Source organism: Oryctolagus cuniculus, chromosome 17 (assembly GCF_051225735.1).
Source record: "Oryctolagus cuniculus isolate XC-2025 breed Fujian yellow rabbit chromosome 17, ASM5122573v1, whole genome shotgun sequence".
Taxonomy (NCBI): Eukaryota; Metazoa; Chordata; class Mammalia; order Lagomorpha; family Leporidae; genus Oryctolagus; species Oryctolagus cuniculus.
In genome coordinates, this window is record NC_142883.1 from 22,365,511 (window position 1) to 22,389,752 (window position 24,242).

At 56.9% G+C, this 24,242-nt stretch overlaps 2 protein-coding genes across 2 annotated transcripts; both read right to left on the reverse strand.

The window, feature by feature from the left end:
* Nucleotides 1–685: 685 nt before the first annotated feature.
* Nucleotides 686–4,758, reverse strand: CSF3 (colony stimulating factor 3). Its single transcript, XM_017349312.4, has 5 exons — nucleotides 2,786–4,758; nucleotides 2,465–2,619; nucleotides 2,070–2,177; nucleotides 1,816–1,962; nucleotides 686–1,505 (listed from the first exon to the last, which is right to left on the reverse strand). The coding sequence occupies exons 1-5, from the start codon at nucleotides 2,787–2,789 to the stop codon at nucleotides 1,341–1,343; spliced, it is 579 nt and encodes a 192-aa protein (XP_017204801.1). The 5' UTR covers nucleotides 2,790–4,758; the 3' UTR covers nucleotides 686–1,340.
* A 2,975-nt stretch (nucleotides 4,759–7,733) lies between these two features.
* On the reverse strand, nucleotides 7,734–23,786 carry PSMD3 (proteasome 26S subunit, non-ATPase 3). The gene is made up of 12 exons (XM_008271427.5): nucleotides 23,403–23,786; nucleotides 18,828–19,018; nucleotides 17,580–17,717; nucleotides 15,961–16,097; nucleotides 14,958–15,148; nucleotides 14,728–14,831; nucleotides 9,917–10,031; nucleotides 9,698–9,817; nucleotides 9,450–9,553; nucleotides 9,067–9,222; nucleotides 8,315–8,365; nucleotides 7,734–8,181 (listed from the first exon to the last, which is right to left on the reverse strand). The coding sequence occupies exons 1-12, from the start codon at nucleotides 23,620–23,622 to the stop codon at nucleotides 8,104–8,106; spliced, it is 1,605 nt and encodes a 534-aa protein (XP_008269649.1). The 5' UTR covers nucleotides 23,623–23,786; the 3' UTR covers nucleotides 7,734–8,103.
* Nucleotides 23,787–24,242: the final 456 nt, after the last annotated feature.

Here is a 24,242-nt window from a genome sequence, read left to right on the forward strand (position 1 = left end):
AGCACTGGCCTGCGGCCCACCTGGTGAGCCGTACCCTGAAGCGGGAGGGGTTCTGGCATGCTGGGGCAGCATGTCCTGTTCTGTGGCTCCCCACCCGGTCTGTCCGGCCTGCAGTTTGAGCTGTCGCTTCCACAGGACAGGGCGAGGGACAGCAACGCTCTTGAACCCTTCCTTGCCTCTCCACACGCTCGGAGCCCCTGTGGGAGAGCCCTCAGCCAGGCAGTTGGGGTCTGGCCTTGCTGTCTAAGGCACTGCGGGGAGGAGAATGGGTGACAGGAGCTGAGGATAGGGAGGGCGCCCAAGACAGTGGGCTGGGTGGTTTGCGGGGATCTTTGAGCTGGAGGCCTGCCTGGTGCCTGCAGTGTAGACACCATATCCCCCCATCCCGAGCTGTGCTCCACCCTCTTCAGCCCCATCAGGCAGGGCCAAGGAGGAGAGGGTTCTTTCTGGGCCCCGACCTTCCACTGGCTTCTGTCTTCCCCAAGAGCCACGGGGTGGCAGCCACGGCCGCCTTTGCTGCTGTGGGCCAGCATCGGCGGAGGGGGCCCGGATACATGAATGCCACAGGACTGCGTGTTGGCTGGGGTGGGGGGGTCCTTCCCTCCCTGCCCCCTGCTCCTCTCCCACCCTTCAGCACCCCTGCTCCCCACCAGGCACCAGCCAGACTCAAGGAGGAGGAAGGCCGTTTCTGGAGACACATTTTATTGCCCTAAAACTTGGTGACAGTGAGAAAGGGGGGCAGGGAAGGGGTGACAGCACACTTCCTGTTGCCCCCCCCCCCCCCCAGCAGGAGTCCCCTTGTCTTTTCCCTCTCACATTCCCAAGGCAAATGCCCAGCCAGAAAAGGAGCCAAATCCTGCCGCTGCTGGGGCAGGCGCCACGGCTCGGGACATCCGGTGATGCCTGCACTGCCCGCCCGTGAGCCAGAGGCCTTCACAGGGCCTGGCTTCCCAGCCCTGGCTGCCCCTGTCCAGGACTTTACCTAATACGCGTGGTGGGGGGCTGTGAGGGGGCATGGGACCTGGTTGGCCCAGTTGGGGAACACTGCTGTTTAAATATTAAACAGAGCAGTCTTGTCTCCCACGTGGACCTCCTGGTGCTCCCCAGGGCCCCGGGGGCTCACGGCAGCTCTTCCCAGTGCCCGCGGAGGCTGCCGGGAGCCCTGTCAGGAATAAATACTTGGTATTTACCAATCTCCCTCCCATGCAGGAGAATGAAACTTGGAGAGAGGGAAGGACCTGGAGTCTGGAGTTGTTTCACTCTTCCCTGTCTTTAAATACGAGGCTTAAATAAGCATAAATATTAAATAGAGATAAATACAGTGGGAAGGGGAGCTTTGCTCAGGGCTGGGCCAGGTAGCGCAGGACACGGTAGGTCAGCTCCAGGAAGCTCTGCAGGTGGGAGGCGACCAGGACGCTGCCCGCCCGGCGCTGGAAGGCAGAGGTGAGGGCTGGCATGGTGCTCTGGGTGGGCTGCACGGCAGGAGCCTGCCCCAGGTCCTCCATCTGTGGGAGAGGAGATGAGGTTAGGGCCACTGAGCAGGCCTTGGTACCAACGAGGAAGCGCTGGGAGCTGATGGGGCTGGGAGTCACGTGGTTGAGGGGGTCCAGGACTCGAACTGAGGTCTGTCTCAAGGTCCTGGGATCTGGCTCCTTGTTCTCCAGGGGACTGGAGGAAGGTCAGTGTGAGGTTCCTGACCTGGGGTGGTGGCTTCGCGTGCCCAGGCCCCGAGAATGTGTCCACCCCAACCCCAGAGCATCTCGGAGCCCTGGTGAGCACTCAGCCTTGCTGTGCGCCTCCCCCAACAAGGCTCACCTGGTGCCAGATGGTGGTGGCAAAGTCGGCGACATCCAGCTGCAGCTTGTCCAGGGCTGGCGCTGAGGCCGGGGAAATCCCCGCCAGGGCCTGCAGGAGGCCGCGGTAGAGGAGGAGGCCGCTGTGGAGTTGGCTCAGGCAGCCGGGCTGCGGGTGGAGCAGGAGTTAGGGGAGCTGCTGGGACCCTCAGGGAAGAGAAGTGGGGCGCCCCGGCATGGGTGTGAGCCCCTCTCCCCGCCCTCCCTGGCACTCACCAGCTGCAGGGCCTGGCTGGAGCAGCTGCTCAGCGGAGCCCGCGGGATGCCCAGAGAGTGCCCGAGCAGCAGCAGCTCCTCAGGGTGGCACAGCTTGTGGGTGGCGCACTGCGGGTGGGAGGATGCGGAGTGACACCAGCCAGGGCCACCCCCCATTTCTCGGGGCTGCCCCCCCTTCCCCCTCCTGCCAGGCTTCTCAGCCCCTCCCCCAGTGCGCTCTCGGCCTTGGGCCTCCCCATCCTGGTCCCCAGCAGGGCGTCTCTCCCCAAGTCCTTCCCAGCCACCTCTTCTTTCTTCCCTGTCCCCGTGTGTCTCCCTCTCCTGGCGCCTTCCTGATGAGGGCTCCCTCCCCCTCTTTCCTCCACAGCCCTCCTGTGCCCCTGCCTCTCCCTCACCAGCTCCTCCTGCAGCATCGAGGTGTCAGCCTGGATCTTCCGCACTTGCTCTGAGCACTTGAGCAGGAAGCCCTGGGGCAGGGAGCTGGCAGGGCCTGGGGGCGCAGCTTCTTGCACTGCCCAGAGTGCACCGAGCCAGAGCAGCAGCTGCAGGGCTAGAAGGAGATGGGGCTCAGAAGATGCTGCCTGCTCCCACCTGGGTCCCTCTTGGGTGCTGGGTGGCCATCACCCCAGGCTGGGGATCGCTAGCCCCTCTGCCACTTCAGCCTCCCTCCCACACCCAGGCCAGGCAGCTGGCCAGTGCTGAGCTAGGATACTCACCCATTGACTTCGTGGGGCTCTGGGCAGCAAGTTTGGCCTTGGGTCTGTGTTCTGTCAGGGCTCAGCGCCTGAGGGCCTTTATACAGAACCCCATTGAGGCCTGGAGGAAATTACCTGGGGCCACGACTCAGACTTTGTAATTTCCCAGGATTTATGCAAATGCGGCGTCCAAGACAATGCAGGGGGTTGGGACAAAAGGCTGTTTGCGAAAGCTTTTGTGAAATTGTGGAATCTCTGATCCTTTGACATCTAGTCCCCCTCAAACTCCCTTCCTCCCCTCCAGCTCCTCCCTGGCCTACATCGCCCCGGGGTGTTTGAGCCTAAAGAAAAGCGAACAGCTGGTAAAAGCCTCCCAGGCTGGAGGCTCCTCGGCCTCTGAGGTCTGGCCCCAGGACGGCCTCCCGCCCTCCTCTGGCAGCCACTCCGGGCAGCCCTCTCTGCCTCTCTCCTTTGGGATTCTCAAGCCACCTGCACCACAGGCCCCCAGATAAGGGAGAAGGCAGTGAGATGGCCCCCATAGGTACCCCCAAGGCCCTGGGGTGCTGGCTCCAGAGGGGCTAGGGCCCGAGACAGGGACATTGGCCCTTGCCTCTGGCCGCCACCCCATACCCCACACTGGGATAGGCACCATCCCAAGTTTCAGGCTGTCTTGTTCCCAGCTGATTAGCTGGGAACTCCCCGATACCCCCCGCTCTGACTCATTCCTTTAAGCCCCCGGAATGCGGCAGAGGCCAGAGGAAGCCGGATGCCTGTCCTGAATGAAGCAAGACCATTGAGGCTCTTGCTCACCTGACCTTGCCCTTCCACTGTCCCCTCTGCTACCCCTGGTGCACTGCCCGTAAGACAGCAGCGTTCTCTGGGCTTTGGAATTGGGGGGCCGGTTCCTGTGAGTTCCCTGCCCCAGGGAAGAGGCACCAGCCAGCATGTGCTGCCCTCAAGTGGGCATGGGCTGGGGGTGACAAGGAGAAACTGCCCTGTCTTTACATCCCAGAGCCGTGCACTGTTAGTGCTGAACGTGAACTTGTCAGAGCCAGCCACGTGGACTGGGTCTGATAAGGAAGTGCCTGGCCTGCGGTCGTGGGTAGCAGAGTCATGTTACAACCTGAGCCTCTACCGGGCAGTGGGCCTGTCGGGGCGGTCTGACTGACCGCACCCAGGGCTGTCACTTTCTGAACAGTCTACCACAAGTGCTCCAAGAAAGACTTCTCTGGGTCAAGAGGGGATGTGGCGCCCTGGGCGGGGCCATCCCTGGGGCTGGGGTGCCCTCTTGCGGCCACAGCTGGCAGAGCCATCACCTGTTGAGCTCACAGATTCATCTGGTCCCCCTGTGCCTCTACGCTGATGAGGTCGGGCTGTGTGCCCAGCAGCGCGTGGAGGGCAGGACATCCACATCCTCGAACCTGCCGACTGGCAGCCCTCAGGTGCCTCTTCTACGTCTTCGCACGATATTCTTCCCGTCACCCAACAGGTGTGTGACACACGAGGGTGGGCCTCACAGGTCACAGAGCCCGCAGGATGCGGAGTTCTGTTGGCTTCCCAAGCCAGTGGGACTCCTGTCCAGACAGCCGTCTGGGTAATGGTGCAATCCGCACTTGAGCTCTAGTCGGGCGCTGAAGACCAGGTAGAGAGCAAGGGCTCGTTGCCGGCAGCGTGCTGCGCAGGCGCTGCACTGCCCCGGAAGCTGAAAGCAAAATCTGACAAGGCACCTGGCTCGAGACCCCCCATTCATCCCTTCAGCTTCCCCCGGGCCCTCCCGGGTGTTCCCTCATGGTCAGAACTGGCTGGCAGCTTGCCCTCCCACTGCCTGCTTCCTTCTGGTGCTCGCTCAGAGCATCTGTAGCAAGGATCCGAGGGACTCGGGTGGTTGCTGAGGGCAGTTCGGTGGTATGGAGTAATGAGGCGCATGTCCTGTGGCCGAATGATTCTACTTCACTAGGCCTCAGAGCTGGGGGAGGCAGGCTCCGCCTCGCGCTGAGTGAGGAATGGCTTTTACCTTTGTATTTGAAGGGCAGAGCGAGAGAGCTTCCATCTGCTGGTTCACCCCCCAGATGGTTGTAACAGCAGAGGGATGATGATTTCTGTCTTTCAATAAATATTTAAGAAATAGTTGTGAAAACAATCAGAATATTTAGTATCATGTAAAAAACCATTTGAAATTCAAGTTCCAGTGTCCATAAACCATTCCCTTACATGTTGCTATGGCTTTCGAATTGGAAAGGCAGAATCGGGTAGTTGTGACGGAGGCCATATGGCCGACATGCCTAAAAACTGTCTCTGTGGCCCTTTGAGTTTGCAAATCCTGTACGCCGTTGGTATTGCAAGACCACAGACACGCTCTCTTAGGCGCTGTCTGGTGAATCAAGTCTCCAGCATGGGAGGGGGGATGCTAAATAAACTGCAGTCCACTCACACATCCGCCTCCCCACCTGCCCGGCCTGCGAACTCCGCGAGGAGAGGGACCATTTTATTCAGGAACGTTGTTAGTGCAGTAGGCATGCGTACCGACACAATCAGCTCTCAGGCAGCAGTGACAGAGCAAGCTCCATTCTGGTAACGTGAACACGCCCTTTACAAAAACTCAAAGCTGTGTGTTCTAGGGAAAGTAGGAAAGCAGAAAGTGGCTTACTCACAGAGTTCGGCCGGAGGCTGCCCCTGCGGAGGGAGCCAGAGACTTCAGCTTGCCTGGCGCTTCCTTCCTTCTCGGGTTAAAGCATCACACAACAGAACGTTAGCGTTTATTAAGCCTGGGTAGAAAGTATGTAAGTGTTTGTTGTGTTATTCCTTGTACTTCTACGTTGTTTTTGCAATTCTAAAACACTCAAGGGAAGGAATACAGTGAGCTCCCCAGGTGGGAAAGACAGGAAGCTTCCCCAGGAAGTGCAAAGCCAAGACAGCAGCTTCCAGAGGGGGACAGAGAAATGGTCCCGAGACTCAAGGTGGGCAAGAACCAGGAAATCATGGCAAATGATGCCAACTTTCTGTAGCAGCCATCAACTCTCAGCAGTCTCTTTCCAAGCCAGAAAGGCCTGTGGCGCTGGGGGTCAAGTGGAGACTCGCAGATCTGTCATGTGTGCGGTTGGGTAGCACCAGGCAGAACGACAGCTGTGACCAGAGACACTAAACAGGCGAGACGAAGCTGTAGGCAGCTGCACCCGCCCTATTATACCTGTGTCCTATCACACAGCTTTTGAGGTCAGGTACAGTGAGTGGTCAAGGGCCGGAAGGACAAGCCACCTGGGCTGGCGCCGCGGCTCACTAGGCTAATCCTCCGCCTGAGGCGCTGGCACACCGGGTTCTAGTCGCGGTCGGGGCGCAGGATTCTGTCCTGGTTGTCCCTCTTCCAGGCCAGCTCTCTGCTGTGGCCCGAGAAGGCAGTGGAGGATGGCTCAAGTGCTTGGGCCCTGCACCCCATGGGAGACCAGGAGAAGCACCTGGCTCCTGGCTTCGGATCAGCGCGGTGCGCCGGCCACAGCACGCCGGCCGCAGCAGCCATTGGGGAGTGAACCAACGGCAAAGGAAGACCTTTCTCTCTCTCTCTCACTGTCAAACCCCAAACCCCAAGCCAACCAGGTAACAGAACCCCAGACTGAGCCTGGGAGAAGGCAGCACAGCCTGAGAGAATTTGAGCTGAACTCGGAACCAGACAGGCAGGGCGACTCATGGGAACCAGTGCTTGAATCCCCAAGACACCCAGGAGGTGGCCAACATTCGCTCCCTTTCCTGGAAGGGAATTAAAGAGCTCTTCAGGGGCTGTTGTGGTAATGCGATGCCAGTACCCCAGTTGGGCACCAGTTCCTGTCCTGGCTGCTCCACTTCCAATCCAGCTCCCTGCTAATGGCCTGGGAAAAGCAGCGGAAGATGGCCCGAGTACCTGGCCCCTCCACCCAGACTCAGATGGGAGTGGGAGACTCAGATGAAGCTCCTGGCTTGGGCTTGGCCCAGCGCTGGCTATTGTGGCCACCTTGGGAGTGAAGTGGCGAATGCAAGACCTCTGGCTCTCCCTCTCTCTTTGAAAGATTTATTTATTTATTTGAAAGGCAGAGCCACAGAGAAGCAGAGGCAGAGTTCTTCCAGCCGCTGGTCCACTCCCACAACGGCTGGAGCCGGGCCGATCCGAAGCCAGGAGCCTCTTCCAGGTCTTCCACGCAAGTACAGGGGCCCAGGCCATAACAGAGAGCTGGATCGGAAGTGGAGCAGCTGGGACTTGAACCGGCACCCTTATGGGATGCTAGCACTGTGGGCAGCAGCTTTACCGGCTATGCCACAGCATTGGCCCCAAAATAAATCAATCTTAAAAAATGAATTAGGACACTAGATAACATCTGCCACAGAGTGATGGGAGAGAGCTGGAGAGTAGAAGGCAATGCTGTTCCACACAGCCGGCTTCAAGTGCTGACACGCAGAGGCACAGACGCTTCAAGTGAGCAGCGCCGGATCCCCGCAAGCAGGACTGGGTGGGACCCGGAAACAGCAGCCTGGGACAAAGCCTGGAGCACTCGGTGCAAATACAGATACTGCAGCTGACAGCCACGAGCCCAGCGTGGGCCACAGACTGGCTAGGAAAACAGTTTGCCCCGACCACACCCTAACTAAAGCACCTGATGGTGGGAAAGGGCCTTGGCCACTGAGTCCGGACCTGGAGGACACGTGGAATTCAGCACAGTGGAGGGGACGTGTGGCCAGAGGCCGAAGGCTACCAGGTGCTTTTCAGATCAGGGCTTGGAGGAGCAAGACTGTGACGTGCCAGGTGCTGGCCAGAGAACAGACTCGAGGCGGGAGCAGTGGTGCTCGGGATGCAGCTCGCCTCCTCCCCGGCAGCTGCGCAGGCCCTCGCGCTGCCCGCCCTCGCGCTGCCCTGGAAACCAGGACTCCAGACCAGGGAGAAGATTCCAGGCCTTTCGATACGGCAGCCATGGGGGCCAAGAGTAGTAACTGATGCACAAAGAGCTCTGGAGAACATTTTTATTGTTAAAAATCATAATTGAAGCTTCAAAAAACATAGAATTGAACACATGTCCCAACTCCAGTGCCCTACTCCCTTGAGGAGAGCACGGGGCTGTCCCTCCCTCCTGCTGCCCACGCCACTAGCCAGGACCCTGTCCTGGGGAGGCCACCCGCTCTCCTGCCACCGTGTGCTAAGTCACCGGGTGGGGAGGGGCCCTGGGATGGGGGGCGGCTCCCAGCACCCCTCACCCTCTGCATCTAGGCAGTCTGTGAGCTGTGTGTGGGACAAGGGGGCCAGTCCCCTGGGCAGGGGGCCTCCGGGAGGAAAGATGGAGAGCCAGTCCCCGCTCACCCACCCCTCCCCAGCCCCCAGCTCAAGGGAAGCTGTCGTCGTCATCTTCTGCCATCTCCTTGGCAAACTCCAAGTCTTGCTGCTCCCGTTCGCGTCGCTCCTGGGGGAGGGGCGGGGGCAGTGGGTGTCTCACTCCGCCCAGGCCTCCGAGCAGCTGCCCCCTTCCCCCCTTCCCTTTCTGCATGCAGGTGCCCCCCCCCCCCCCCGGCCTACTCAGAAAGCAGGGAGCTTACCTCTGCCGACTCCAAGTCCTTGTTGTAGGATTTGGGAGGAAACCTCATGGCCTGGAGCACAGCAGGGGGGGGGAGGGAAAGAAGCAGTGTTGGTCTCACCTGCCAGGCCTCAGGAGGGGACGCTCTCCAGGTCAGCCTAGCAGGGAACTCGGCGTGGAAGCAAACTATTACAATACCAGGTGGCAAAGGCCAAACAAGGAGCAAGGAGAACCTGGCGGAATACATGAGCAGCCCCGTGCCAGGCGGAGTTGTGGGGCCGGGGCAGAGCTCACGTGTGAGAAGCCCTGAGCTCGCTGGCACTAGGTGGGGGAGCAGCAGTGGGAGTGGGGACGAGACTCAAGGGACCAGACACAAAGGCGCACGGCTCTCCCAGAGTCTGGGAGGAGAGCAGTGAAACACAGCAGGGAAGTGCTAACAGCAGCCAACTGCCCGCCAGAGGTGAGGGCCCGAGAACCTTTTCTGCAGTGACGTGGTGGCCCTACGTCTTGCTCAACTTAGACCCTGCCAAGTGCCCTAGAGTGGCTGCCTCCTCAGTCCCCCTCGCCTGCAAAGCAGTCACGGTGGCTTCACACATGGAAAACCAGGCTCCAAGAAGCTAAAGGACCGAGATCTGGAACCAGGCTGGAGCCCTGCACCCCGAATCCCTGCTGACCGCGTCCCTTATGAGCGTAGTCCTCTGACCCTCCAGGATTTTACGGCTGCTGGAGTGTCTGAGGAGTCGGGAGGGAGGGAAGTGCCCCCGCAGCCCTCACCTTGACGGACATGTTGTGGATGTCCAGGCAGAAGGAAATGCGCTGGTGGAAGGCCAGCTGGGGTTCTCGGGTGGAATAGATGTCAATCATCTCCTTGGACTGCACGTAGCCCTTCTCGTGGTTGATGCTGGCCTCAATGACGCCGTCCCGGATGGCCTGAGTGTCCCCCAGGGGAGGAAAGGTCACTAGCCCATTAGTCCCAGTCTGTTCCTCTGCTATCCTTACACACACACACACACACACACACAGGCAACCGCCTGGCTTTGCGGTGAACGAACGGCAGGCCCCACAGAGACCAGGCCCCTCCTCTGCCTTCCTCCCACTCCCACCCACGGGACAAGAGGGCGATGACCTGAGCCACCGCAGGTCCTGAACCAGCCCACCTTGGCAACAATGAACTCAGCATCTTCAGGGCTATCCAGCTGCAGCTTCTGGGCGATGTCGGCCAGGGAGATGCGGGAATAGGAGAGGCTGATCATGCGCACACCTGGGGGAGGACGGGGTGGAGGGGTGGGCAGGGCAGGGCAGACACAGGCCCTTCACCTGCTCACAGATACCCCCACCCGGGGCTGGCCTGTCCCTGGGAGAAGCCCCGTATGGGTCCCCTCCTCGAACGGAGCCCGATCCACACCTGTCTTAATCACATTGTGTCGCAGCCGGATAATCAGGGTGTAGGTCCCATCTGCTTGAAACTTCTCTCCAAACTGATCGAGGACCTGGTTGAACTTGGCTAGGTTTCCTGTCCTGACGGCTGCAGGGGCACAGGAGTAGGTCAGATGCTGCATAGGGGCACCGGCCTCAGAGGCCGCAGTGGAGGGTCTGGGGGCCCAGGAGGGCACACGCGGCTTACCTTGGGTCAGGAGGAAGTAGGGTGTGAGCGAGCGCTTGAGGGAGGGCTGGCGGAACTGCAGGCGGTCTGGGATCTCTCCCAGCAGGAGCTCGACCACGATCAGCAGCTTGTGCACCTGTGGTGCGACAGGGGAACACAGCACTCAGAGCGGCCGGGGATGAAGTGGAGCGGGGCTTCAGTTTGGCCAGACATACTGCGAGCTGGGGCGAGGCAGCACTGGCTCAGGACCACTGGCGGAAATGCCCGGGCGCCTGGCTCACAAAGCGTGCCCCGGGGAGCCACGTGCTGGGACTGGCTGACCCTTGAGCTCACAGCGCCTGAAGGGTCACATCCTCTGGCCAGGCAGCAGACCCTGCTCTGAAATGGCAACGCTCTAAGGAAGAAGCCAGGTCGGGAGGTTTCCTGGCTCAGAGGTCCAGAGAATGGGACACGAGCCAGACCAAGACACTGAGCAGCGCACTGCTCCTGGAGAGAGGAGGGGGCGGCGTGGAGAGCCAGGGCTCAGGGAGTGGGCACAGTGCATGGATGCGAACACTGCTGAGTGTGCCCACCTGGACTGGGATGGGTGCAGAAAGGCAGCGCAGAGGGGCTGAGTTACTGCCGGGCAGCAGGAACAGAAACACACGCTGGCAAAATCACACCAAGTGTCGGGGCAGAGGCGGGGGGGGGGGGGGGTCACGCCCACAGCGGGGAGACTCCTCACCTCCCCACACCCCCACCGAGCCGCCCTTAGCTTAATCCACGTGTGGGGGGAAGCCACGGACATGGAAGAATTCAGTAAGTGCCTAAAGGGTCTGACAAAGCAGAAACAGGAAGGAGAAAGCTCCAGTCAAGGGAGCAGCGGCAGGGTGAGGGGGCTCTCAGGAGAGAGGGGCAGGCTGCCGGGGGACGCGCACCCTGAAGAGGGCGAGGACACTCTCCCTACTGGGCAGGCGGCGGGCAGCCGTGGACGCGCCTGGCAAGAGGAAGGCAGACCTAGAGCTCTGCTCAGTGAGGCGACTGTGCACGCTGCCCAGTGCAGGGGAAGCCTCCAGAAGGGTTAACTGCTGGCACGTCAGCGCGGGCGTCACAGCAGGCCCACACAGAAGACGCAGCCACGTGAAGGGAAGGACCAAACCGGGCTTCCCACCTGGACCCCGTGAGCAGGAGGAGGCAACGGCAAAGGGCTTGGGGGGTCTGTTTGCGACAGGCCACGTTTGATGAGTCGGGGCTATCTGAACAGAGAGGAAGCAGCGTGAGCGGAACCGTGTGTGCCCCAGAATGCTGTGTCACAGGCCTAACCCCCGGGCCCCGGAGGTGACTATTTGGAAGTAAGGCCAAAGCTAAGGTAGACTGAGGTGAGGGGGCGGGCTGGGATCCAGTGTGAGTGGCGCCCCTATGAGAGGAGCCACAGAGGGTGAAAGCAGAAAGCTGGCCGAGCGAGGCAGAGAGGCCCTCGGAAGGTGTCGACACCTTGCTGCTCGACTTCTGGTCTCAGAACTGCGACAGAATCGATTTGTACTAAGCCATGAAGTCTGAGGTTCCTGGTCACAGCAGTCTGGGCAGCCTCACCTGCCAGTGATGTGCTTCCAGGAAGCATCAGAGGCGAGAGCCAAAGCTCCCAGAGCCCACGGGGTCACCTGGGGGAGAGTGTGGACTTCACTATGGGCAGCTTGACTGTCAAAGTCCTGGCGAGAAGGAGCAGGGAAGGAGAGAGACAGACAGACACACAGACACCTGACTGAGGGGCTGGGCCAGAGGCCTGCTGCTCGGAGCCAGGAAAGAGATGGCCTGGCTGCCTTAGTGGGAGGAAGCAGGGTGGGGGCGCAGAACTTCCTGCCCAGAGAGCCCGAAACAAACAGGTGATGGGCCCTGGGGGACACGGGAAGGGATGGGATCAGGAACACAGGAAAGGCGGCTTTCGGTAGACAGGGAAAGACATTCAAATTACAGTGGAGAGAAGGCAGCTGCAGAATAAACCCTGGAGCCTTCTTCCAGCCCCCAGATGGCTGGGCCGGAGCTCCCCACGCAGAGCGGGCCGTGGCGGCCTTTAGAACTGCGGACTTTCAGAACCGGCCCCTGCAGATGCTCCTCCACTTGCGATGGGGCTACATCCCGATAAACCCATGCTAAGTTGAGAATGCATTGAATGAGTGTACGGACCATCCTAGCTTAGCAACAAGGCCCACTGCAGAACACCAGTGTGTGGCTGCTGACTGAGGGGCTGACTGGGAGCTGTATTCACTGCCACTGCCCAGTGTCGCCAGAGGATGGCACTGCAGAGCGCTAGCCCAGGGAACAATCAACATTCAAAACCTGGGGGCCGGGAGGAGTAAAATCCTCTGCAGTGCCGGCATCCCATAGGGGCGCGGGTCCTGGCTGCTCCACTTCTGATCCCGCTCTCTGCTGTGGCCTGGGAAGGCAGTGGAAGATGGCCCGGGTCCTTGGGCCCCTGCACCCCATGGGAGACCCGGAAGTGAAGAAGCTCCTGGCTCCTGGCTTCAGATTGGCCCACCTCCGGCTGTTGTGGCCACTTGGGGAGAAAGGAAGACCTTTCTCTCTCTCTCTCTGCGTCTGCCTCTCTGTAACTCTTTTAAAAAAAAATCAAAACTTCCAGTACAGTTTCTATTGAATGTATATTGCTTTTGCACCTTTGAAAGCCGAAATACCCTAAGTCAAACCAACTTACGTACTTTGACATAGCCCCAGCGATTCACCTGCTCACTCAGTAAGGCGGTCGGCAAGGGCAGAGCTCCTGAGGGGTCTGTGGCTGTCCTCTCTTGAACACGCACGCACTGCCCCTTCTGCCCTCTCAGGGCGCCCTCAGCAGCCACACACTCACAGCCCAGCCTGCTGCACCTTCCTGCCCACGGGGCTTCTCCACAGGAAACTCAGAACTTACACACACAGTAAAATCTGGTTTGAAAACTGCTTTAGGGGCAGGCGCTGTGGCACAGCAGGTTAAACCACCGCCTGTGATGCATCCCGTATGAGTGGCGGTTCGAGTCCCGGCTGCTCCATTTCCACATTTCCAATCCAGCTCCCTGCTAATGCACCTGGGAAAGCAGCAGCAGGTGGCCCAAATGCTTGGGTTCCTGCCATCCATGTGGAAAACCCAAAGGAGTTCCAGGCTCCTGGCTCCAGTGTGGCCTGGACCCAGCCACTGTGGCCATCAGGGAGTGAACTAGAGAATGGAAGACCTCTCTCTGCCTCTCCCTCTATCACTCTTTCAAATAAATAAATTAAAAAAAATAATAATTCCCAAATAATTACCAAAAAAAAACAAAAAACAAAAAACCACTTTACCCTGTAAAACCTCTCTCCTGGCATGACTCAGTCTATGTTAATTATTTGTATTTTTCATGTTTTTTAAAAAAGGATTTATTTTGAAAGGGTTACAGAGAGAGGGAGAGACACACAGAGATCAATCTTCCATCCACTGTTTCACTCCCTTTATGACAACAACGGCCAGCGCTGGGCCAAGCCAAAGCCGGAAGCTTCCTCGGGGCCTCCTGCGTGAGTGGCGGGGCCGGAACACCGAGGTCATCTTCCACTGCTTTCCCCAGGCCATTAGCAAGCAGCTGAGCCAGAAGTGGAGCAGCCAGGACACGAGCTGGAGCCCACACAGGATGTCGGCAACACAGATGGCCACAATGCTGGCCCTGCTTCTGGAGATTTTAAAAAGGCACTTCAGTGTGTCTTATATTGTAAGGAATCTCACATCCTGCTCCTGTATTCCATGAGTCTGAAAAGCAATTCCTTTCTGTAAAAGTTCTACCCAAACTGTTCAAAAACCAATTATTTTTGTTTTTAAGATTCCTTCCTTCCTTCCTTCCTCTCCCTCCCTCCCTTCCTTCCTTCCTTTTCTTTCTTTTTTTTTTTTTTTTTAAAGATTTATTTATTTATTTGAAAGGCAGAGGCAGAGAGGTCTTCCATCTACTGGTTCACTCCCCAAATGGCCACAATGGCCAGAGCTTCGCTGGAGCCAGGAGCTTCTTCCACGCCTTCCGTGTGGGTGCAGTGGCCCAAGGACCTGGGCCATCTTCTACTGCTTTCCCAGGCCACACCAGAGAGCTGGATGGGAAGTGGAGCAGCCGGCACTTGAACCAGTGCCCATGTGGGATACTGGCACTGCAGGCACCGGCTTTACCAGCTATAACACAGCACCGGACTCAAAAATATCTTTTAATTATCTAACAAAATCCAAATTTGTCTTTCTCTGCACTTCTGACCAGGAATGAATCTCCTGCTCTGTGACCTCACTGTCCGGCATGTCCACCCTGCTCCCTGTCCGGGGCGCCCTGGAGCTGGATCCACATAAAGGGGGGCGCACAGGGTGGCACTGGGGAAAACCGGACCCAAATTCTGGCTGCGCTCCAAGCCTTCACTCTCCAGCCGTCCAGAGTGCACTCTCTTGGTTCACGTCTCTGAGAGACAGCATTCCCCATCCCCTCCTATCTCCCCGTGCCTCAACACCACTTCTTGGTGACTGGGAGCTCTTAGGCGGCCACGGTTTCTCTGTGCAATCAGTGAGCCGCAGGCGGCGTCCTGGCTCCTTGCTCACACAACACCTGCTGCCAAGCGGGCATGGAAGGGGCAGCTCAGAGCCCAGGGTTTAGCGACACAGTCCAGGCCCAGCGGGGCCGGGACGCAGCCGCACCCTCACCTCACCTCCCAGAGAGAACACCCCCGTCACCTGCCGGAGGTGCAGGCTGTGCTGCTTTGTGCGCCCTGCACATGGCACCTGAGGAAGGGTCCCTGGCCCCTGCACAGGGACCCACAGCTGAAGTGGTCTCAGATGAGGGAGGGGAGGGGAGGTCCCCGACGCTCACCGTCTGCTTGAAGCCAACAGCTGTGTGCTGAGGGGCCTTGCGAAGGGCATTGGTCATTGTTCTCCGGGCCTCTGAGTACTCCAGCTGGATGGCTTTGATTCGCCCTGGTGTGGAGGAAAGGACAATGGTGCCACCCAAGCCTCCGGCAAGCCCGAGCGCCGAAGGGGCCTGGTAGAGGTCATCCCTCGGGAGAGTCGCACCAGGCGAGCCCGAGACAGGCCCTCGCTCACCTGTGTAGTAGAGGTACCTGGCCCACTCATTGTTGTTGGCCTGCTCTGGGAACACGGACTTGGACACCAGCTTCTCGGCCTGGTCGTACAAGCTGTAGTGCAAGTAGTTCCGCAGCAGGAGGTTCAGCAGGGTGGCCTGCCCGTCCGCGTCGTGCCGCAGCGTGGCTGTCCGCAGCCGCGCGTGCAAGAAGCTTCACGAAGGAAAGAGAACAAGGCCTCAGTGACAACTCTGTGAACTTCCTTTTAGTCCTCATTTGCTCGCAATGCTTAAAAAAGTGGTAACAACTGCCCTTCTGGTTATTCTGAAAATTCAACTACCAGCCGCCTACGGTGGGAGACACCTCTCTAGGTGCACAAAAGGACAGAGCTCTGCTCTCAGCTCCCCAGTGCGCAGGCTCCAGGAGTTCACCGCGTCTACCCGGCAGCCTCCCCCACGGATCGCCCGACACGGGGGACACTGGGGTGCGGAGGATGAGACGCACTGGGAAGGCAATGCCTAGGCCAAGCCTCAACGGAGGCAGCGGGAAGCGCACTGCTGGCTGAGGGGGGAGCTGGGCGAAGGCTGGCACACCCGCGGCGAGCAGGAGGCCAGCGGGGCTGAGAGGAGAGTCGGGAATGGGGAGGAGGGGCAGGAGAGGAGGCCAAGCAGGCTGCGGTGGCCGGGTCACACCAGGCTCTGTAAACTCTTGTGAGGACTCGGAGGGAACTGGGCCACTGCGGATTTGAGCAGAGGAGAGCAGGGTTTTCTGTCTGTCTCTCCACTCCTAATCCACCACTCAGCCTCCCTTAGCAGTCAGGGTGAAAGGAAGCGCCTGGGATAGCTCTTAACCTGGGTCCTCATCTACAACCAACCCTCCCCTGGCCCAGGGCATGTCACCCTCCCCTTCCTGCTGGGTACCTTACAGCTACAGCTTGTAGCCCTTAGCAAGTCCACAGTTCTGTGGCACTGACTGACCAGGCCCCTAACCCCAAGGCAGCAAGTGAGACCCCTGGTAACGTGTACCTGCGCACCACGTCCAGCTTGTCCAAGAACTCATAGACCCGGGCGTGGTAATAGTAACACTTAGCGGCCACAAGGTCTAGGGCCCGGCGATTCTGGGTACTGATCTTCTGCATCAGGTCATCCGAGATTTTCTGTGCCTGGGGAGGAAGCCCAAAGACAATCAAGCGGTCGTTTCTCAAAAGGTTAAATAGGAATTATCACACGAGCCAGCAAATCCCCTCCTGGGCACTCATCCAAGAGAACTGGCAACACTCACGCCCATCTTGCAGACCAATGTTTACAGCACATCATTCACAACCACCCAAAAGCAGAAACCACTAAGTGCTCGCCAGTGGAGGCATGGAGAAACAAAATGTGGTCTAGCCACACAACGGAATACTAGGCTCCCATGAAAAGAATGGAATCCTGATACAGGTTACAAGGATGAACCTTAAAGACATTACACAAAGTGAAAGCAGCTAGCTACAAGGGCCACATATTGTGTGATACTATTTATGTGAAACACCCACAACAGGCAAATTCTCCTAAGGGACAGAAAGCAAGTTAGTCGCTTCCAGGGGTGGAGTGAGGGAGAATGGGAAGTGATTACTAATAGGTCTGATCAGTCTTCTTGGGATGAAGAAAATGTTCTGGAATTAGTGGTAATGGTTGTATAATGTTGTGAATATACTAAAAACCACTAAATCATACACTTTAAAGGTTGAGTTATATCTCAAAAGCAAAGAAAACAGTGATAAGAAACGGAAAAACTAAAACTAGAAACCAGGAAGGGGAGCCCGTCGCTTCTTGGGCGACTCTCGCAGCTGTGGCTGAGGCCAGTGAGGAACCCTGTCCCTGCTGGGGAGTGGCGGCAGTGCTGAACTCAAAATGGAGGTCTCTGGTCCCATAAGAGTTACCATTTATTCAAATATCATGAGAGCTTATTAAGTGCAGAACACAGTAACAAATACTCTTATTCATTTATTTGAAAGGGAGAGTGATAGTGAGAGAGGGAGAGAAGGGATCTTTCATTCATTGGTTCACTCCCCAAATGCCCGCAGCAGCTAGGGCTGGGCCAGGCTGAAGGTAGCAGTCAGGAAGTCCACCCCGTCTCCTACATGGGTGGCAGGAACCCAAGTACATGGCCATCATCCAATGCCCCCCAAGTACACTGGCAAGAAGCTGGACAGGAAGTGTGGAGTGGTCAGGACCAGAACCAGGCACTCTGAAATGGGACGCAGGTGTCCCAATAGTAGCCTAAACCTGCTGTGCCACCATGCCCAGCCTTCAGTATTTTTAAACATATAATTTATAAAATCCTTTAAAGAAGGTCACACTGGTAATTCTCATTTTATAACTAATTAATTTACTAACACACAGCTAGGGCAGGGACACAGGTCTATCTGCAAATCTACTTTTGCCAAAAAGTTTACTTTGCTGGTATTGTGCCACTGACGGGCAGACACCGCCAGCCCTTCCCACAGTGCCCGGAGCAGGGCCAAGCACATGCTCCGCGGGGCAACATTCTGAGGGATGGCTCTCAGCGAGCCCGGGGTCATCTCCGCTTCTCCACGAGGGACGACCCCACCCACCCCTCGCCCTGCCCAGGCTCGTCGGCGGCTCTCACGCGTCCTGGGTACCTCTTTGTATCGCTTGCTGTTCATGAGGAAGATGACAGTGAGGAGCTGGAGATAGGCTTCCACTTCAGGCAGGAGGGGTGCTGCCGCGGCTTTGCCTGTGCGGGGACGGAACTGGAAATCGGCTTCGGTGTCCATGGGCTGGGGGAGGACAGGAGGCAGCATGTCAACCACGATCGGGTGGAGCCCCCACTACGCCTTCCTACATGGCCTCAGTAAGTGTCTACTATGTGCCAAGATTTTGCAGGGATACAAAAACAAGCACGCGCCGTTTCTTTCCCAGCAACGCTGCACGTCTAACCCAGGGCTGCAGGGTATCACAGGCTCCGGAACAGAACACAGAGGATGACAGCAGGAAACTCCAGAGTGCCCACATCCAGGCAGAGGGAAGACACCGCCACCGCTGAGCCACTGCAACCCTGTCGGACAGGGTTGCATGAAACTGAAGATGGACTCACGAGACTAAAAACCGGGTTTTTGTGGGAACAAAGACAATCTGTGGAAAATGGACCTACACACAGCGCCTATCTTCAGATCCGTCACTGAAATGGACAGAAACAATGCCTGATGGTCCCCAAGGTGGGACAAACTCTTCACTGTCCTGCTTCCAGCATTTTCTGAGTCTCCACTTGTATGGCACAGACTAGACTACACAGGACTCTGGGAGACGCAGGCGCTCAGGGTGAATGAGGTCTGAGAAGGCTGAAACCTGGTGTCATGAATGATGACAGAGGAAGCCTCCCCTGGCTCGGAGACCAACCATCGCCACCAGAGTGCCATCGTCAGCACTCCCCGTGTGCCAGGCTCTGCTCTGAGAGCAGAGAAGGGAGAAGAGAGGCGCACCGAGCTCAGGTCGCTTGCTCAGTGCCACACGTACTAACTGGTAGAGTCTGCACTCAAACTCAACTATCCAAAGCCAGTGCTCCTAATCACTGTTCTAGACTCTTCTGTTGTCTGTCTCACAGGCCAGGAAGCAGCCTCTTGTCTCCTGTGACAATGAGACGTCGCCCAGTCCAGGGAGAGAGCGTATGCTGGGAGGAAGCGGGAAGTGAGTTTGGGTGGGAAGGGCCGAGTCCCCACCTGAAAGAATGAATGAGGGCTCCTGCGCTCCTGGGCAGATGGCTACCTACGGCGGCTCTGGCTTCACTCCTGCCACGGCCGCTAACGAGACAGGTTCTCAGGAAGGGAAGCGATTACATCCCGGGCTCTGGCTTCAAGCCTCCCGCCATCAAGCTGGCCTGACCCGCTCACCTCCTCCAGGAAGGACAGCAAGAAGTCTCGCGTGGTGTTATTTGCAGTGAAGAAGCCATGCACAGCCTTGTACAGGACGTAGTGGTTGAGGCGGCGTGACGTGGAAGGCAGCATCCGCAGGGCTCTCAGGACAAACCTGGGCTCCTTGCCCGAGACGGCCTTCTCCAGCTGCTTCACATGCTCCTTGATGTCTGCGGGGGACAGGGGAGAAACGTCACTCCACCCCGGCACCCCTCCACTCCTCTACCCCTCCACCCCAGCAAGCAGTGCAGGAGATGGCCAATCACCTCTTGTGTCCTAAAGTGTTAAGCAGTACTAAGGATTCCATACACTGATTTTTAGGATAAATAAAGATCAGAAACAACGTGATTGAAACTCGTGGAGGGGCTGGCAATGTGCCACGGTGGGAGGCTGCAGCTTGTGACACCAGCATGAGTGCAGGTTTGAGCACTGGGTCTGCTTGTGATCCCACCTCCTGCTGGGCCTGTGAAGGCAGTGCGGATGACAGACTAAACACCTGGGCCCGCCACCCCTGTGGGAGACCAGAATGGAGTTCCCAGCTCCTGCCTTCAGCCTGGGTCAGCCCTGGCTATTGCAACCATTTGGGGAGTGAATCAGCAGATGGAAGATTTCTCTCTGTCTCGCCCTCTCTTTCCAACTCTCTGCCTTTCAAATAAACAAAAAGGAAACACATGGAAATTTATCAGATCTCAGTATAGGAAAAACTAACTATAAACAATGAGAGAAATCTCTCTCACACACAAATACACAATTGAGGAATCTAACATTGTAGAAATGTTTTGTGTAACTGTGTAAAAAAAATTGCAACAAATGTGATCAAAGATTCATATTTTATTTTACAAAGAGCTGTATAAATGGTTAAGAGAAACTATATTGGCCGGCACCACGGCTCACTAGGCTAATCCTCCGCCTTGCGGCGCCGGCACACTGGGTTCTAGTCCCGGTCGGGGCGCCGGATTCTGTCCTGGTTGCCCCTCTTCCAGGCCAGCTCTCTGCTGTGGCCAGGGAGTGCAGTGGAGGATGGCCCAGGTGCTTGGGCCCTGCACCCCATGGGAGACCAGGATAAGTACCTGGCTCCTGCCATCGGATCAGTGCGGTGTGCCGGCCGTAGTGCACCAGCCGTGACAGCCATTGGAGGGTGAACCAATGGCAAAGGAAGACCTTTCTCTCTGTCTCTCTCTCTCACTGTCCACTCTGTCAAAGAAAAAAAAAAAAAAAAAAAAAGAGAGAGAGAGAGAGAAACTATATTGCCACAGTTTTCAAGTAAAAAGATACCAATGGCTGGCACCACGGCTCACTAGGCTAATCCTCTGCCTTGCGGTGCCGGCACAATGGGTTCTAGTCCCGGTTGGGGCACCGGATTCTGTCCTGGTTGCCCCTCTTCCAGGCCAGCTCTCTGCTGTGGCCCGAGAGTACAGTGGAGGATGGCCCAAGTGCTTGGGCCCTGTACCCCATGGGAGACCAGGAGAAGCACCTGGCTCCTGGCTTCGGATCAGCGCGGTGTGCCGGCCGTAGCGCACCAGCTGTGATGGCTATTGGAGGGTGAACCAACGGCAAAGGAAGACCTTTCTCTCTCTGTCTCTCTCTCTCACTGTCCACTCTGCCAGTCAAAAAAAAAAAAAAAAAAAGATACCAACACAAACACAGAAGACAAACAGCTAACAGATTTGAAGAACATATTTTACTAGTATTCAAATAATTGCAAGTAAACATTTTAAAGTACCAAACTAGTAATATATTAAAAATAATAACAAACGACTACAGTAAAAAGGGTATTTTTGCTAACATAATGTAAACTAGCAGTTTTTCTGGACAGTGTCCAACACAAACCTTAAAAATGTCCACCTTTTTTCTAACATTTAAAAAAATGAAAAGCAGAGCAACAGAGAGAGGGAGAGACAGACAGATCTTCCATCCACTAGTCTACTCCCCAAATGCCTGCAACGGTCAGGGCTGGGTCAGGCTGAAGCCAGGAACCAGGAACTCTATGGGGCCCAAGCACTTGAGTGGGCTTTCTCCCTCCCAGGACGCATTGGCAGGAAGCTGGATCAGAAGCAGAGTAACCAGGACTTGAACTGACACTGACACAGCACGTGGGAGTCCCAAGTGGCAGTTTAACCTGCTGTGCCACAATACCTGCCCCTCATTCTCCCTTTTGGACTTAGGCATATAGATTCTAGGAATTTATACTGAAGAAATAATCAAATAAGTGGATCAGAGGGCTGGGTGTTTGCTGCAGTGTTATCAGAGTGCCTGGTTCCCATCCGGGCTCTGCTTCTGATCCAGCTTCCTGCTAGTGCACTCTTTGGGAAGGCAGAGATGATGGCTCAAGTACTTGGGTCCCCGCCACCCATGTGGAAGACCTGCACTGATGCAGAGTCCTGAGCACCCGGATGTGGCCTGGTCCAGCACTGAGCGGGGGTGGGGGGCATATCTGGTGATGAAGCAGCAGACCAAGACCTCAGTGATCCTGTCTTTCAAATAAAATGAAATAAGGAGAAAAACAAAATTTTAAGTGGATTAAAAAACTTGGGTATGGGGGCAGGCATTTGGCTTGGTGGGCAAGATACCCACTGGAGTGCCTGGGCTCCATGCTCGCTCCTGGCTCCTGATTCCAGCTTCCTGCGATGGTTCAATAACTGGCTTCTTCCCACCCCTTTATAGGAGACCTGGATTGAGTTTGTGGCCCCTGGCTTTGGCTGCTGTGGGTATCTGGGGACCAAATCAGTAGAAGTGAGCTCTCTGTGTCTCTCAGATAAAACAACACTTATGAACAAAGTTGAGCATGCAAGGTTATTTGTAACAGAAACTATCAAATGTATAGCAATAAGGGAATACAATCAATTAGCAGGGTGTTCGGTCACTTTTGCATGATCAGCACTTAGCACAGGGTGCCTGGGCCACACAGATGATACAGTAGCAATATTTATGGAAGGTTTACTAAGTGCTTACCAGGTGTTAGGCAGAGTCCTAAGTATTTTGGTGTTCACAATCCAATGAAGTAGGTACAATTATTGTCACTTATACACATGGGGAAACTAATTCTAGAGCCTCTAGTTATAACCTCCACACTACGTATGCAATAAATGCTTCTGGAACAAACTGAATATTGACTATGATGAATGAAAAATCCAAAATCATCTGTATTTAGTCACAGATCTAATAAACTGGATATATGACCTGACCTCAACTGTGGGAGAGCAGCTTGAAAATTCAAGGATAAAAGGTTAACCACGGTGGATTTTTCTCACCTGCTACTTTAGACATCTCAGACTTTCCAAAACCCATACAATCAAAGTGAACTACTTAATCAGAAAATGAAGTATTTACACTAAACACACACATATCCCTCAGCCGCTGTCTATCATCACTTTAGGTAAAAGGATCTTTATTAGACACTGATCCTGGGTCAGGCAGGAGCTGGTCCAGCCAACGCTCTGGAATCCTTAAAACCCTCACCCAGGAGTGTAACTCCTCAGTGTTTAGGGCTAGTTCCTCATGCAGGCAAGTGAAAAGCAGTGGGGGGTCACAGAGGGAAGCCTCACTCTACCCTCTCCAAAGTGGGCAGGATGCTGGGGGGCGGGCACAGAATGAGTGAGTGGGCTTGAGACACCTGCACCTCCCCCCATACGGGAGGGCCTGGCTGGGCCTGAGTCCTGGCTCTGCTGCCCATTCCAGTTTCATGCCCATGAGCACTCTGGGAGGCGGCAAGTGATGGCTGAAGTACTTGTGTCCTTGCCACACGCGTGGGAGGCCTGGGTTGGGTTTGGGCTGCCTGCTTCGGCCCAGCCCGGCCCAGCTGTTGTAGGCATCCGGGGGAGTGAACCAGTGGATGCAAGACCTGGTTGTCTCTCTCTGTTTTCCAAGAAAATCCAATGAAAAATAAATGAATGAATGAATGAAACAGGCAGGAAACTGCGAACAAGCACTTAGGATACAAGAAATTGGGGGCTGGTATGCAGAATTTAGACTGTGAGTTAAAAGTGTGAGTATGTGTTTAAACCCACTGGGAGTGAGCTCCGGAAGGCAGAGGGAAAGCGCAACGGGCAGTTGGGGCACTTCAATTAGAGAAACAAGGAAGCGAGCTAATAGGTAGAAATGGATCTTTTCAGGGAGCTTGCTAAAGGCAACCAGGGCAGCAAAAACCGTTCGCACACCTTAAAACTCAGGGGTCTGTATTGTTACCCTGGTTGCCTTTACACGCAAACTCGGGTTTCTAGAGGGATCAGTTCACTCCTACTGCTGGGGACCCCTGATGGCTGGGTGGGATTTAAATCCAGCAGCTCAGGGGAGGGCTGACGAGGCCCGGTGCGACCTAAACTTAGATGCAATCCCCGAGAAGGACGCAGAGTCAGTGGTCCCCGGCCTGGAGAGGTCCAGTCACTGGGGAAGGGGTCCTAGGTGACAAGGCGGGGGGGCGGGGGGCAGGCACTTGGGCGCGATCTCAAAGAACCAGCGGTGGTGGAGGTTGCGCTGGACTTCCCGGGAGAAGTCCAATCGCTGGGGTCGCTGTCACCCGTGCCCGTAGCACTTCCCCGACCCGGGTTCCCGTACCCTCCAAGGTGACGGTGTCCAGCTCTCGCTGGGAGTGCTCAGCCGCCGCCGCCGCCGTCTTGCCGTCTGCCTCCCCCGTTGACCCGGCACCCGCCGCCGCCTCCTCTTTCATCTCCACATCCTGGGGAGCCGGGGGCGGTGGTGGGTCCTGTTCCCCTCCGCCGGGCGGCGGCTTCGCTTTGTCCGCACCGCGGCGCCGCGCCGAGCCCTCCTGCTTCATGGCGCCCGGGGTCGCGGCCTAGTCCGGGCACCGAGGCCGGGACCTCGCGTAAAGCCTCGCACCACGGACCAGGAACCGAGCCTGGCCTGCACACGAGCGCGGGCTAGCGTCGGGCCGCACGATGACGGAGCAGCTGCAAACCCCTTCCCGGCGCTGGGCCTTCTGGGAAGCCCCAGGCTCGGCGGGCCGATAGCCGAGTCGACAAAGGGAAAAGAAATCAACCGCCGAGGTGCAGGATGGAGGCGGATGTTCGAGGAAGCGGCGGGGAGGAGCCTGTACGAGTTTGAAAGGCTTGCTTTGGCGTGCGTAACTGTTGATTTTCTGTTCCTCTCGAGTGCGTTTCTGCGAATGTCCACGAGAGGTCCCCTCACAGCCTCCGACCTCCCCCAGTCACTGTGGAGTGGGCAGGGCCTCTCCGAAGGCAGGGCGAGATGACGTCACGGGTGCCGGGCGGGTTTTGCACCCAAAGTGGCTCAGTTTTCCCGAGCCAGGGTCCCCTGGGAGAGCCGGCGGCTTTGCGCTCAACGGCCGCCAGGTGCGTCCAGCGCGAGGGAACAGGCGGATCGTGGAGCTGGGCTGTTGGGGTTAAAGCGGGATTGCAGCGTCTGAAGAACCCCGTG